This window comes from Bacillus rossius, chromosome 1, assembly GCF_032445375.1.
Source record: "Bacillus rossius redtenbacheri isolate Brsri chromosome 1, Brsri_v3, whole genome shotgun sequence".
Taxonomy (NCBI): domain Eukaryota; kingdom Metazoa; phylum Arthropoda; class Insecta; order Phasmatodea; family Bacillidae; genus Bacillus; species Bacillus rossius.
In genome coordinates, this window is record NC_086330.1 from 118,750,237 (window position 1) to 118,763,513 (window position 13,277).

At 35.2% G+C, this 13,277-nt stretch overlaps 1 protein-coding gene across 4 annotated transcripts in view; it reads left to right on the forward strand.

Moving 5' to 3' along the window:
- The window catches only part of LOC134543164 (protein sickie), a 144,249-nt gene that overhangs the window by 20,548 nt on the left and 110,424 nt on the right, over positions 1 to 13,277 (forward strand). For all 4 annotated transcript variants that reach the window (XM_063388037.1, XM_063388065.1, XM_063388056.1 and 1 more), the window contains exons 6-9: positions 2,180 to 2,263; positions 5,400 to 5,493; positions 12,363 to 12,532; positions 12,962 to 13,152. In XM_063388037.1, the coding sequence (XP_063244107.1) occupies positions 2,180 to 2,263; positions 5,400 to 5,493; positions 12,363 to 12,532; positions 12,962 to 13,152 (539 nt within the window). The remainder of the gene's footprint in view (positions 1 to 2,179; positions 2,264 to 5,399; positions 5,494 to 12,362; positions 12,533 to 12,961; positions 13,153 to 13,277) is intronic.

Genomic DNA, 13,277 nt, shown 5'->3' on the forward strand with positions numbered 1-13,277 from the left:
GCACCCTCTGCTTTACATAACCACCCCTTTTTGCAACCACCTTTTTCACATTTTAACCTTTCAATTCCCATTCATTTTCACACCCTTCCCTTTACGCTCTTTCATTTTTTGCTTCCTCATATTTTTTTACACTAACCTCTTGTACATTTTTTTTACTCTTTCCTTTGCACCATTCCCTTTTGCATCCACTTCTCTTGCATTCTTCCCTTTACACCCATCCATTTTTCACCCTGTCCTTTCACACCCTCCCATTAAGTACCTTTTTGCTTTCAAATACCCTCTTTTACGCACTATCTCCTTATTAATGCACCATCCCTATTTTAACTTTGTGCACATTTTCCTTTTACAATCCCTCTTTACAATCACCATTTTCACAGGTTTACTTCCTCCATATACTCCTTTTCAAACTCTTTTCTTTTCAAACCGTCTCCTATTTAACCCTTCCCTATTTAACCCCCCCCCCCCCCCCCCCCACACCTTTTAAAATTCTTCCAATTTTGCACTGTTTGTGGCACTCTTTTCTTTTTCCACATATTCCTTTGTATAACCTTCTATTTTTGTAGCCTCTCATTTTCATACCATTCCATTACATATTATTTCAAACCTTTCTATTATGAATCCTCTCCTTTTCAAATCTTTTTTCATTTCACTCCCTCCTATTTACACCATTACCTTTTCACACCAGTTTCTTTTATTTGCACCATTCCTATTTTGCAATATCTTCTTTTTGCATCCTTCCCTTTTTCTGCCTTCTCCTTTCACAATCTCTCATTTTTACTCTTGTCTGCACCTTCTCCTTTCACAATCTCTCCTTTTACATGCTCTGGTCTGCACCTTCTTATAATTCTCTCACCCCTCATACACCCTTCTCTCATTATATCTCCTTATTGAACCTCTCCTTATGCACCCTCCCCATATTTAAAAGTTCTTTGCACACCATCATTACACTCTTCCCTTTCACACCCTTGTCTGTGCACACCCTCTCTTTTCTGCTTCATCTCATTTGCCTGTTTATTTTTTTAAACATTTTTTTGCACCCTTCTTTTTATTTTACCTTGTTTTACTATCCTCTTTTGCACTCACAATCAAACTCTTCTCTTTCATACACTCTTCCCTTCAAACTCTCTCCTTTTGTTTTCTACCCTTTCTCACTTTTCCCTTTCTAACCCTTCTTTTTCTGTCTTTCCCCTTTATTCACCCTTCTCTTTCTCACCCTCCTCTTTAACACACTCCCTTTTACATGTTCCTGTTTTCCTTGTTCACATTTCGTAGCCTCCTCTTGTTGCATCCTTTCATTTTTGATTCCTATCGTTTCACTCCTTGTATGTTTCACTCCCTCCAGTTTACTCTCTTTAATTTATTTTCAACCTTTTGCATTTTAGATTCCACTCTTTTTGCTTTTTCACATTTAATTATACCTTGCTTCATTCTCCTCTTTAGGCTTCCTTTTCCTTTATCTCAACCCCTTTAACATCTTAGCCATTCCTGGTTTTTCCTATCCACTTCTGTTCATTCCAATCTGGTTTTAAGTGTCCCGTACATGTTTCTGAACATCCCAAACCTTTTCATACTCTCCTGACCTGCTTCATGTGGTCTTTAGCCACTTCCAAGCTTTGCAACTTACTTCTGAATTCTCATACTAATTTCATTGCACAACTACAACAAAAACTACAACAACAACAACAACAACAACAACAACAGCAACAGCAACAGCAACAGCAACAGCAACAGCAACAGCAACAGCAACAGCAACAGCAACAGCAACAGCAACAGCAACAGCAACAGCAACAGCAACAGCAACAGCAACAGCAACAGCAACAGCAACAGCAACAGCAACAGCAACAGCAACAGCAACAGCAACAGCAACAGCAACAGCAACAGCAACAGCAACAGCAACAGCAACAGCAACAGCAACAGCAACAGCAACAGCAACAGCAACAGCAACAGCAACAGCAACAGCAACAGCAACAGCAACAGCAACAGCAACAGCAACAGCAACAGCAACAGCAACAGCAACAGCAACAGCAACAGCAGCAGATAGATGTGGCAGACTTGTTTGCATTTCAATAGACTTGTTATGCATTCCAACAGATTGCTTCTCACATATGTTTAATGTTTGTGTGCCACTTTCATTGAATATTTATAATTTATTTTGTGTTCTGATTTGTTTTTTTTGTAGAAATTCTGATTTGTCTTCTATTGCGGAGGGCAAAGGGGAATTTGTAACGAGAAGAACTACTCCAAGACTGAAGCCACGAACACGGTGAGATAATGTGTCAGCCAGAAAGATACAAACCTATAGCACTTAAATGTTCCATTTTCTGAGAGCTACAGTTGTTGATCACTCCTCTTGGGTTTTGATTCCCGGCAGGGTCTAAAGTGAATTTTTTCAATTGGGTTCCATATGGAACATTCCAGTGAGCCAATGTGTTTTCTCAGGGTACTCCCATTTCCTCCATCTATTCTTTCTATCATTGCTCCATTATCATTTTTAACATCTCTTATCATCTCTAATAATTTCATATTATGATGCTACGTTAAGCAGTAAGCTTAATCATCCGGTCAGTAACCGGGTACCCAGGTATCCATTTCAGATTCCAAGGTAGAATTTATCAACTTCCCCTTAAAAAAATTTATGACCACCCGGATTTGCAAGTTGAAGTAGTTTGACATCAATTTTTGTCAAAATTTTTTGTTATCAATCATTCAATAACAGTAATTAATTATCAAACTCGACACCACCTCCGTTCAATGACCGTGTACCTGGGTACTCACTAAGGTCGTTATGTGCGAAAGCTGGGTTTATACACCCTAAAGAGACTGTTTATCAAAGTATTTATGTAACTTGGCTTTAGAATAAATAATCAACAATATCATTTGGAATTTCCTTTCAATTAAATAATTTTTATTACAAACAATAGTAGATAGTAGGTAAAAAAAAACCATCATTCTGTTTTTTTCTTTTCATTTTGGTTATTTTTTCTTTTTTTATAATAACACAGTGCCATATAAAAAAAAAAGTAAATTCAATCTTTTCACACACTCCTCACATGTCGTGGTTGAAAACAGTGTATATCACAAATAGGGAACTTACATACTGAACATGATTTTCGAGTTTTTCGGCATTTTTTGATTTCGCTCTGGAGACAAACATGGCATACACCAGTAATCTTTTTCTTTCCCTCAAAATCAAGCTGTGATTTGAGTTTCGAAGAATCAGATGCTGGTGGCTGCGCATATGGTTTTATAGCTCGACCAAAAAAACTTAATCACCACTTTCGTTGTGAAATGCTTCGTGATTTGTGCAGTATGCGAACGATTTTGAACAAATGGAGTACACATCTCTCTGCCCAGTTGCCGATAAAATAATCATCCTTTATAAGATTTTTTCAAAAACACTTTATTATTCTCATAATATAGAATGCAAGGCTGGCAATATCGAAAATATTGTAGAAAAATGCTAAGGCCACCTTCGATTTGATCTTTTTGTAGTATATCTACCAAGAATTTTATCCATTGTGTCCACTCCAGCTTTTGACCAGTTGTAAAATTCAATACTTTCGGGTTTTCTCTTTGCACCATCAACAATATTTGCTTCCTAATGCATTGATGATAGCATAATCACACATGAAAGCCAAACACAGTGGATAATTCTTCTCGTGTTTTCAATGCAGCCATTGCTGGTGGAATGTACATCTTATTTTCCTTCAAAGTGCCAACAGTTGTTAAATCCCAGGATAGTAAAAATTTTGCCAATGGTAGAGTAGTGAAATGTAATGTTTCTACCGGATCCTTTGTATGGTGCCACCAAGTCTTTGACAATTCTCTCACCAACGTTTTTCTCATGACCGGCACTCGATCCCGTACTTGGCTGGCTTTGATGGAATATACTGAGTGAATTTAGTTTGACCCCTGTATGGGTAAAGTTGCTCGTCGATTGTCAGGTGCTCTGTTGGTTTACAAGGTTTGCTAAATTATTATCAAGCATTGTCCAAATGTCTCGTATTGGAGCAGCTTTATCACTCTCCATACGCTGAGAACGAGTATTGGCATCATCAAACCGAATAAAACAAATTATGTTCCAGAAGTGAGTGATGCCCATTGCTGCATGATACAATGGATATGAGTACGACTGCCACGTATCTTTTGTATTGTCAGTATTCGAGTTGTTGACGCCAGAGGTTATCAAAACAGCTAGGAATGCATAAAATTCCTGAAGCTCAAGATTTTTCCACACTTAATTGTTTTTTCTCTGGATTTTTTCATTATATGCTGCATATGTTGAGTTGGCTTTTTTATTCGTATGAGATATAATAATATCAGCCATTTCTGGAGTGAAAAATAATTTGAACGTGTCGAGATTTGACAGCATGCGGGTGTTCCTACTAGGTCCACATCTCTGTCGCACAATATTACGCCTTCCAACTAGATGTTCACTTGTTGGTGTCTCAGCCCACTGAGTACCATATTTTGCTGTCTTTCTGAACCACTAACTGTCGCTTCTATTTCACTTTCTTCATCTTTATCTTCATGTTCATTTTCATCATCTTTGTTGAGTGCATTCTCATCAACTTCTCCTAAAAATATACACAATATATAATACATAATAGATCATAATTATTGTCGTACACAATAGAAAATAGAAATGTAAATTACCAGCATCATCACAATCTGAAGCTGCCTCTTCATTCTCTGGAAAATATTCATCGTTGTCACTATCCGACACGTGGTCATCATCAGATTCTTCTGCTTTGAATAATTCATCTAAATGCTTTCTTCTCTGAGAACGGGTGATTAAATTGCAAAAAGTTTTCAGTTTATTATTTACTATTTTTTAAAATATTGAAAATATATAATAATTTACTCCTAAATAAAACAAGCAAATCACTTCTTACCGCCGATTACTTGATGAATCATCCATCTTATTTATATTCAATACAATTATTTATTTATAATATTAATAATTTTGTATATTTTTTCTCACTTTCACAATAAATTTTCTACATTATAATTTTATTTTTCTCACAATGCTTAGAAAACTTGCTTTAGCATCTGCTTGGTTCCAACAGACCTTACAATTGACAATCATTCTTCTTCTTCTCCTTCTTCTTCGTTATTCGCAGTGAGGGGGGAGGGGACCACGTGACTGTGCAGTAGGCAGGTACCTGAATACCTGAAAACTGTTGGGGTCCGCTATTATTATTTTACATTCCATGAAGCTAGCTGACAATCCGCTCAGCCATGTGGCGCACAGTATGTGGGTACCCGGGTATCCGGTCATTGAACGATTGGTGAAAAGTTGGTTACTGATCGGACGATTAAGCATTCATTCTACTATTTCATTGATGTTCACGGTTTGGTTTCAAAATTAATTTCTAATATTTTGTGAAATGTTCCAGTGGAGACGAAACTAAGTTGGGCCCAAGTAGCACATCTGCTCCAGGAGCTGATTCATGCGGTGCTGAGAACACTCATCCTTCACAGCTGCATAAGGTATGAATAGTGTGCTCTTGGAACACATCTTCGTCATTCTTGTATGGATTTTTTAACAGGAAGTATTCATTTCCTGTTTATGTCTACTGCATACTGTGGTAGGCTATGCAAATTAAGCATTGAAAGCTTAAGATATTGCTGGCAACTTATTTATTGTATATGAAATGGCCTCAGAGAGAAATTAGAGTAAAAATGGTGTAGATTCACTGTATTGATAGAAGAATCTCACAAATTAAACTGTGAATATATAATTAATGGTTGCAGCTGTGAATATTTGATTCCTTACTCTACTAGTCTATACTTTAACATCTCTTGTGTGCAAATATTTATGTTCCATTCTAGAACAAAAAATATATTTAGTTGGTAAGATCATAGCACATTAATGTGAAGAGTTTGCATTTCTTTACTGGAATGATAATGTGAATGAAACCATCATTTACTTTTTTTATATTTGACTAAGCAGTCAACTTTATGTTATGCTGCAGCTAGTGTAGAGTAAAGTTTTAAAAGCTATATGTAATACTAGCTGCCTGATCCGGCTTCGCACTGCTATACTAATGGAAAAAAATTAAGCCACATCTCCCATTTACAGTAATGGTAAATAAAAAAAAATTCAGTGAAAATTTATTACAATTCTGTATAATGTACCGGAGAGAAAATGAATAGCACCGATATTTTCCCGACTCGTGCACGCAACGTACAACTGATGTACCCGTACTTCGCTACAGCAGTCTACAGGCAGATCACTCTTGCGCCGCTCATTATACATTCCCCTCCTTGTGGGTACGCCACTGCCGTGCATTGCCTGTTGACATGGAGACGCAGAAGGCATGAACAATGCAAAATCCTGTTCTCATGCAGACAAAGTACCCACTGTTGCCTGGTTTTAACCACCCATGGGATCTAATTTTCGGGAAATGTCATCCTGCATAAGTAACATAAGGAACATTACTGTGAAGTTTCAAGTCTGTAAAATATATATACTTGAAAAAAAGGGAAATAAAAAACAAATTAAACACAGAGAGAGGAATAAAACAATAGTTTAGGTTTGTGATTTAAAGTGATAAAAAATATTTAAATATTAATTGAACTCTTATGAGGGTACTGATTGCTTCGTTAATATCACACGGGTGTTTTTTACTTGTATGGGAAAATTAAGAATGATAAGGCATCTAGTGCGTGGCAACAATGTTAATAGGCAATAAGAAATAAACTTCTAGCGCCTGCGGCATTGTCAACACACACTTTGTAACTTTTTACGTGTACTGCATGTTGTATCTAACCCCCTCCAACACATTTGATTCTAAATTGGACTTTTAGTAAGGATCCCTAATGTTATTGATAATATAATATAGCCTGTAGCCTTCCTCGATAAATGTACTATCCAACACTGAAAGAATTTTTCAAATCGGACCAGTGGTTCCTTAGATTAGCGTATTCAAACAAACAAACTCTTCAGCTGTATAATATTAGTATAGATAACTTAACTTGGTCCATAGAGTAATATATAATTTTCATACACAAAATTTATGTTATTCAATGACTATATGTTTTCTCTATGATTCAGTGTGTATAATTTCAGGCCACTAATTTTTTTTGAAATCTTTTGTTTTAAGAAATGTCAAAAAATTTAATTTATAAAACAAAATTGCATTTGAAAAAAGTTTGGAGTTTGTTCCATGTTAAAACATAATGAGTATGCTTTCTTCCATCATCTGAAACAGATGTGATTGGTGAGTATTCTATCTATAATTTAAAGCAGAAATATCGATAGTACTAATTAAACTAAGATTTATTATTTAGACCAATGTCTTGAATGTTGAATTTATACAACTATTATATAGCTGGACATCAAAGTGAAAGATTATCAGTGTGATGTGCTGAGGCATCCTTCCTATGAAATGATATGCAATTTACTGACTGATTTAAATTGGTTTCAACTGTTGTATCAATCAGTGATGTATCGACAAGAACTATTTTCAAAATAGACTATTTTAATAATATAGTGGATAGTTATATCAAGAGCCACTAAATTGAGATGACTCCGAAAAGATTGTAATGAATATGTATTGTGGAAAGTTATACGAAGAGCCACTAAAGAAACTTTTTAAATTTCAGGTGTGCTGTGTAAGATTAATAGAAAATTGGTGGTTATTGTACTATGATTTTTCGTTACGTCGGGTTAGGGAACTGTGACCACACCAACTACTGCATTTTTGTAACCATCGTCTTGAGCAGCGGTATCCCAAAAGGTGTTCCGCGGAACCCTAGGGTCACAGGGGTTCCGTGAGTTAGGACGAATGTCATATAAAGCAGGCACCATTATCGTCAAATAAATATCTTTGAAGGAGTTGGGGTTTCCGCCAAAAAAAAAGTTGATCATAGTGTTCCTGGCCGAAAAAAATTGGGAACCGCTGGTCTAAGAACACTTTCAAGTAGAGTTCACATTTGTATGATAAACAGATGAGTAATACTTAAGGTATTTGAAGGTTTCATGCTTTATGATCTATAAAATAAAAGGGGTGATTATCGGATTCAGGGTAGTTGCTTTTTAGAACGAGAAAGAAAAACTCGGTAAACATGGTTTTCACACACTACACATGTCCATAAATTTACTCCCAAAGGATGTTTTCGTAATTCCTACTAGTTTGTGAAAAAATTAAAATTTTATATCCTACATTACAATACCTGTGCTTTTACGCTGTCACCGACAGTAATTATTTAACCGCAGTAAATAGGAATATATGTTTTCAATATATGAGATGTTCCTGAATTAACCCTCCAAGGAAGGTTTCTTATTTTCTACCGGTTTGTTTACAGCTTACGTTACAATACCTACGTATTCACGCAATCACCGAAATTCATGGTTTATGTTTATCCGTGTGGGATAATTATTAGAACTTTAGTCAATGTAGGTGTTGTTGTAATAATGGAATTCGTTTAAATAACTGCTGTATTGCCATTGTAAGGAATTTTTAATGCTTGTATTTCATATTTGTTGTTTTATTAGAATAAGTAATTTTATTATGAAATGTTTGTTTTTTTACAGTGAATTTAAAGTAAATACTATTTTGAGTCACGTTGTAACAAATTGAATTGTTAACATTGTTCATTTTCTGTGAGGAATACGAGCACTGAAGTAGCTGACACATTGAATTTTGCAGTCTTTCCAGGAAATTCTTTAATTACAGCCATCGTATATTCCATGTTCGTTATGGCTGGTGTTTCATGTATCCAAGTTAATCCCTGGATCCTGAAGGCTTGATCCGGTCGTACATGATGCTTGCTGATTTAGTTCAGTACGTCGGAAGATCCTGCACATGAAAGAAATTGCGAAATAAGATAAAGTTATGATTGTAGGTTGAAAAAAAACCCTTTTTATTCGACTTACGATCATAATTCATTATTATATGACAATTTTGTTTATGTAAAGGATCTTCAAACGTACACAGGTTTAAGTCAACAGGATAATGCTATCAGTATCAAGCCTTCAGGATCCAGGGATAAACTTCAGTGTATGCAATGGAAGAATTAACATAATTTTAATTCAGTATAATTAGCTACAGTTGTGGTAAACAAATAGATACACGATTGTGGGCAAACAGTAAATGGCGGCGGCAGTGTGAAAAAACAGGTATTGTAATGAAGGCTTTAAAGTGTTATTTTTAACAAACCATTAGAAATTAAGAAACCAAGTTTTCAGGGTAAATTTAGGGATGTTTCTAATACTTAAAAAATATATTTTACAATTTTGTTTACTTTTTGTTTCCCGAAGCCGGTACGTTTTATGCTGGTATTGTAATGTAAGCTATAAACTATTATTTTTCACAAACTAGTAAGAATTAAGAAACCATCTCTTCAGGGTATTTTTAGGGATGCATGTAGTGTGTGAAAACCATATTTTCCGAATTTTTTTCTTTCCGTTCTTATTTGCTGTACATTTTTGTCTTGCCACTATTTTACACAATAACTTTTATGTGCTTCTATCTCAGTATTCACCTAGAGGATACCATATAAAACAGGCACAATTATCGTCAAATAAATATCTTTGAAAGAATGATGTTTGATCTTTGATCTTGCCTAGCTGAGATGTTTGACTTAATTGACTCCCGAAATTCAGATGTTGTAAATATTGTGCTATAATCTACACACACGCACACACATGCACACACACGTGCATGCATACATGCACACAACAAACACACACACAACACACACAAAACAAACACAACACAAACAAAACAAACACAACACAAACAAAACAAACACACAAAACACAAAACACAAAACAAATAACCACACAAAACACACACAAATAAAATACACACACACACACAGACACACATTCACAGACACAGATATAGTAAAGACAGGTACAAAAGAAATTTAGGATGCTGGTATTAATTTTTGAGTCCAGTATCACTTTCTATGTTCCCAATTTTAAACATAATTTAGAGGGAATTATAGAATTTGATAATGATATAGTTTCTGCAATAGTTTTTTTTCAAACTTGGCATAATTTGTACCTTGTTGTATCAACATACTCTGATTTTAGCACTTGCACCAGTGAATTTTTTTTAAAGAACTTATTACATGTCTTTTTTAGTTACTTAATGATGTTAGAAGTTATTATATTAAATTACTGATGAGTTTAGAACAAAGTCTCATTAAAGTATTCATACTAGATCAAACCAAATCTACCCTTTATTTCAGTTCTGTATTTTAAAGATGATAATTTTTTTGTCTTGCCTATGTTACAGTTGGATATTATCTATCTAGTCCTAGAACCTATTTCATTAACTGTACTGCTTCATAAGCAAAATAGCAGTAATAAACATACAAAGCTAGCTCTTATCTAATTATTATTTTGACATCTAATATAGTCTAACCATTGAAAACAATATAATAGCATAGGTTAATTTTGAACAAACAGCGATACTTTTTTCCAACACTGATTATCTGTAGTCCTAATTTCTCGCCTATTTCTGTTTACATGGGCACATACCAAGAAAGTGCTCTGTGCTGTCAGTGGTGTGATAACTAGGGCAAGGTATACATCTATCCATCCCCCCTCTACCCTCCGGTAAAGGGCACCGAAATGCCATGATATTAGCAAGATGTGGCATAAGTTAATTAGTAATGACTGTAATGTGTCAAAAGTGTTTTGGAATTTTTGTAGTAATTATTTGCCATTTAACTTTTACTATTGTAATAAATACTAGTTAAATAGTATTGTACTGTATCTCTGGTTATTATATACTCATCACTTCTTTATGTTAAGATTTATTTGTCTACTATGCCCACCATCATTTAGGTGTTGATCACACCTGAATTAAGCAAGACACTTTAATGCTTGCTTTCCTTAAGTTAAAGCTGGTTTTTATTCTTTAACTATGTGCAGTGCAAAATATGATAGTGTTGCTAGATAATTTTGTGTGAGTAATTTTATAGCTTTTATAGCTTATGCAAGTATGATTCTTTTATATCCTACTTTCATACTAAGACCTAAGTGTCTCAAGTTAATGGCTATAATGGCCACATAAATATATGCTCTAATTAGATTGTCTTTATTTTACCCATCTGAGCTACTGCTCTACCAAAATGATGTGTAGTGTTAATTTTTCTGTTGGGGGAAACCTGCTTGTCATTTTCCAGTCAGTAGAAAAACACACAGAATAAAAAGCTACGACAAGAAACCTACCTGAAAAAACTACAATCAACATGTTGACAACACTTTGTCTAGTTCCTAATATGTTATTCCAGGGTTCGTATGTCTCCTTAATATCCTTAAAAAGTCCTTAATTTGCTTTTAATTGAATAAAGGCTCTTAAAAGATCTTAAACTTATCCAAGAATCCTTAAAAACTCCTTAATAAAGACTGCTAGCATGCAAGTAATGGATAACTGTGGGAATTTTAATGTTTTTTTGTTGAAAACAATACTTTGTACATGTGCAGTATAATTAGTGAATTTTGGACCACGTGATTAGATTTTATAAATAAAAAACATTTTGAATTTTTTTTTGTATTTTGTATCTTACTTTTAAACTGAAAACATGTTTTTTTTACTGTCTTTCTTTTTACTTATAAAATAAATTTGTCAAAAAATTAAATGGTAGGGCTTCAAATTTCAGATAGATACTATGCTTTGGTTATATTCCAGAGATAATTATGGACAATAGGGCCATATCTATAAGAATCAACTATTTTCTTGAGGGATGTTGTGATATTACAAATAGTTTTCTACCTCATTATAGTGGTAAAGGTGATTAAGTAAAGGAGTCCTTATAAAGTCTTTAATTTTTGATTGCACAAGAGGGTACAAACTTGTATTCTGTCTGATAAGTGTCATGGTTTTTATTCATTGCAGGAATGAAAGTAGAAATTATTTGGCATAGGTATCGTTCAAATCTTATACATGTCATGAAAGTCATGGAAAAGTTGTGAAATAAACAGAAAAAGTACTTGACATCACACAAATTTAATTTCCAGTAGCCTTGTGCTATCTCACATTTTGTTTTTTGATACCTCACTTCAGGTTATAGACACACATTAAATATAAATAGTGGGATACTGTCTGCTTAAATCATGAGGAAGTTAGCTCTGGAAAGTTTTAGCTTTCTAACTTAAAAATCAGCATGCTCCTGTGAATAGTAGGTCTAGTTAAATGTATGTGTCATTTTATTATATTAAAAATTATATTGTGATATGAAAAGTTACAACAAAATTTTATTAAAAGGTCTTGAGATTGGTTCAACAGGCATTTGTAGACACCCAGTTATATTATGTACCTTGTTAATGGGAGTTGTGACTGATACAGTGATACAGTGTCGGTACTGTGTGAGCTGAGCAGTTGGTGATGTGACGGCAGAGGCTGGTGCAAGGAAGTCCGGGAGCGAGCGAGCGGCCGGGCGCCGCGCACAAGGCGCAGGCCACTTTCGGCCCGTCGGAGGTGCCCCAGGTGGTGTACAGGGTGGTGGGGACGCGCTCTCAGGTGAAGAAGGCCGACAGCAGTCAGCAGACCGACAGCGCTGCTTACAGGTGCGCACTCTTGCCAGTCATTTTCAGTTACAGTATTTTTAGTACATTCTGATTTCAACCTGTCATTGAAACAAACTGTTCGTACATATTTGCTTCAAGTGGAGATGGCAAAAACACACGAGGAAACATATGAAGCTAGTTGGAATTTTTCTTGTAACTAGCTTAAGTTTCATCCAACGTTCTACCCACATGCCAGCTTATTTGATTTTTCCTCAGAGACAGCTAAGTGACATGTAAAGTTGCCATTTAAACATTCTCCTTACCTTTGCAGTTACACTTTTATAAAAAAAAAAGTATTACTTTGATTGCATTGGGCTATTTTAATATTAATGTAGTTGGTTTTTTTTTTTGGCAGTTTGCATATGATAATGGTTTTAACATTTTTTTTTTCTATGCTGTTGATGCTCTACAAAGAACTGTGTCTTGCAGGCAGTGGAAGAAGCATGGTGAGGGGGGAAGTGGTGTTCGGACATCCGAAGCTCAACGCGGCAAACCAGAATTGGATGTGGTGAAGCCTCGAGACAAGCGAGGCGTGGGCTCCATTTCTGTCGCAAGTGTTGGCAGCAATGGGCAGGTCCGCAAGCCTGACAAGAACACGGCCGACAGGCAGAAGAAAATGGGTATGAGCTATGCGTCTGTATGTGTTTGTGTTGAAGTCTATAAGTTTTTGTTCCTAATCTTTAGGCTTTAGTTTTTTGGAACTTATTTTTAGTTTCAACTCTTAGTTAAGTTATCATAGAAATAA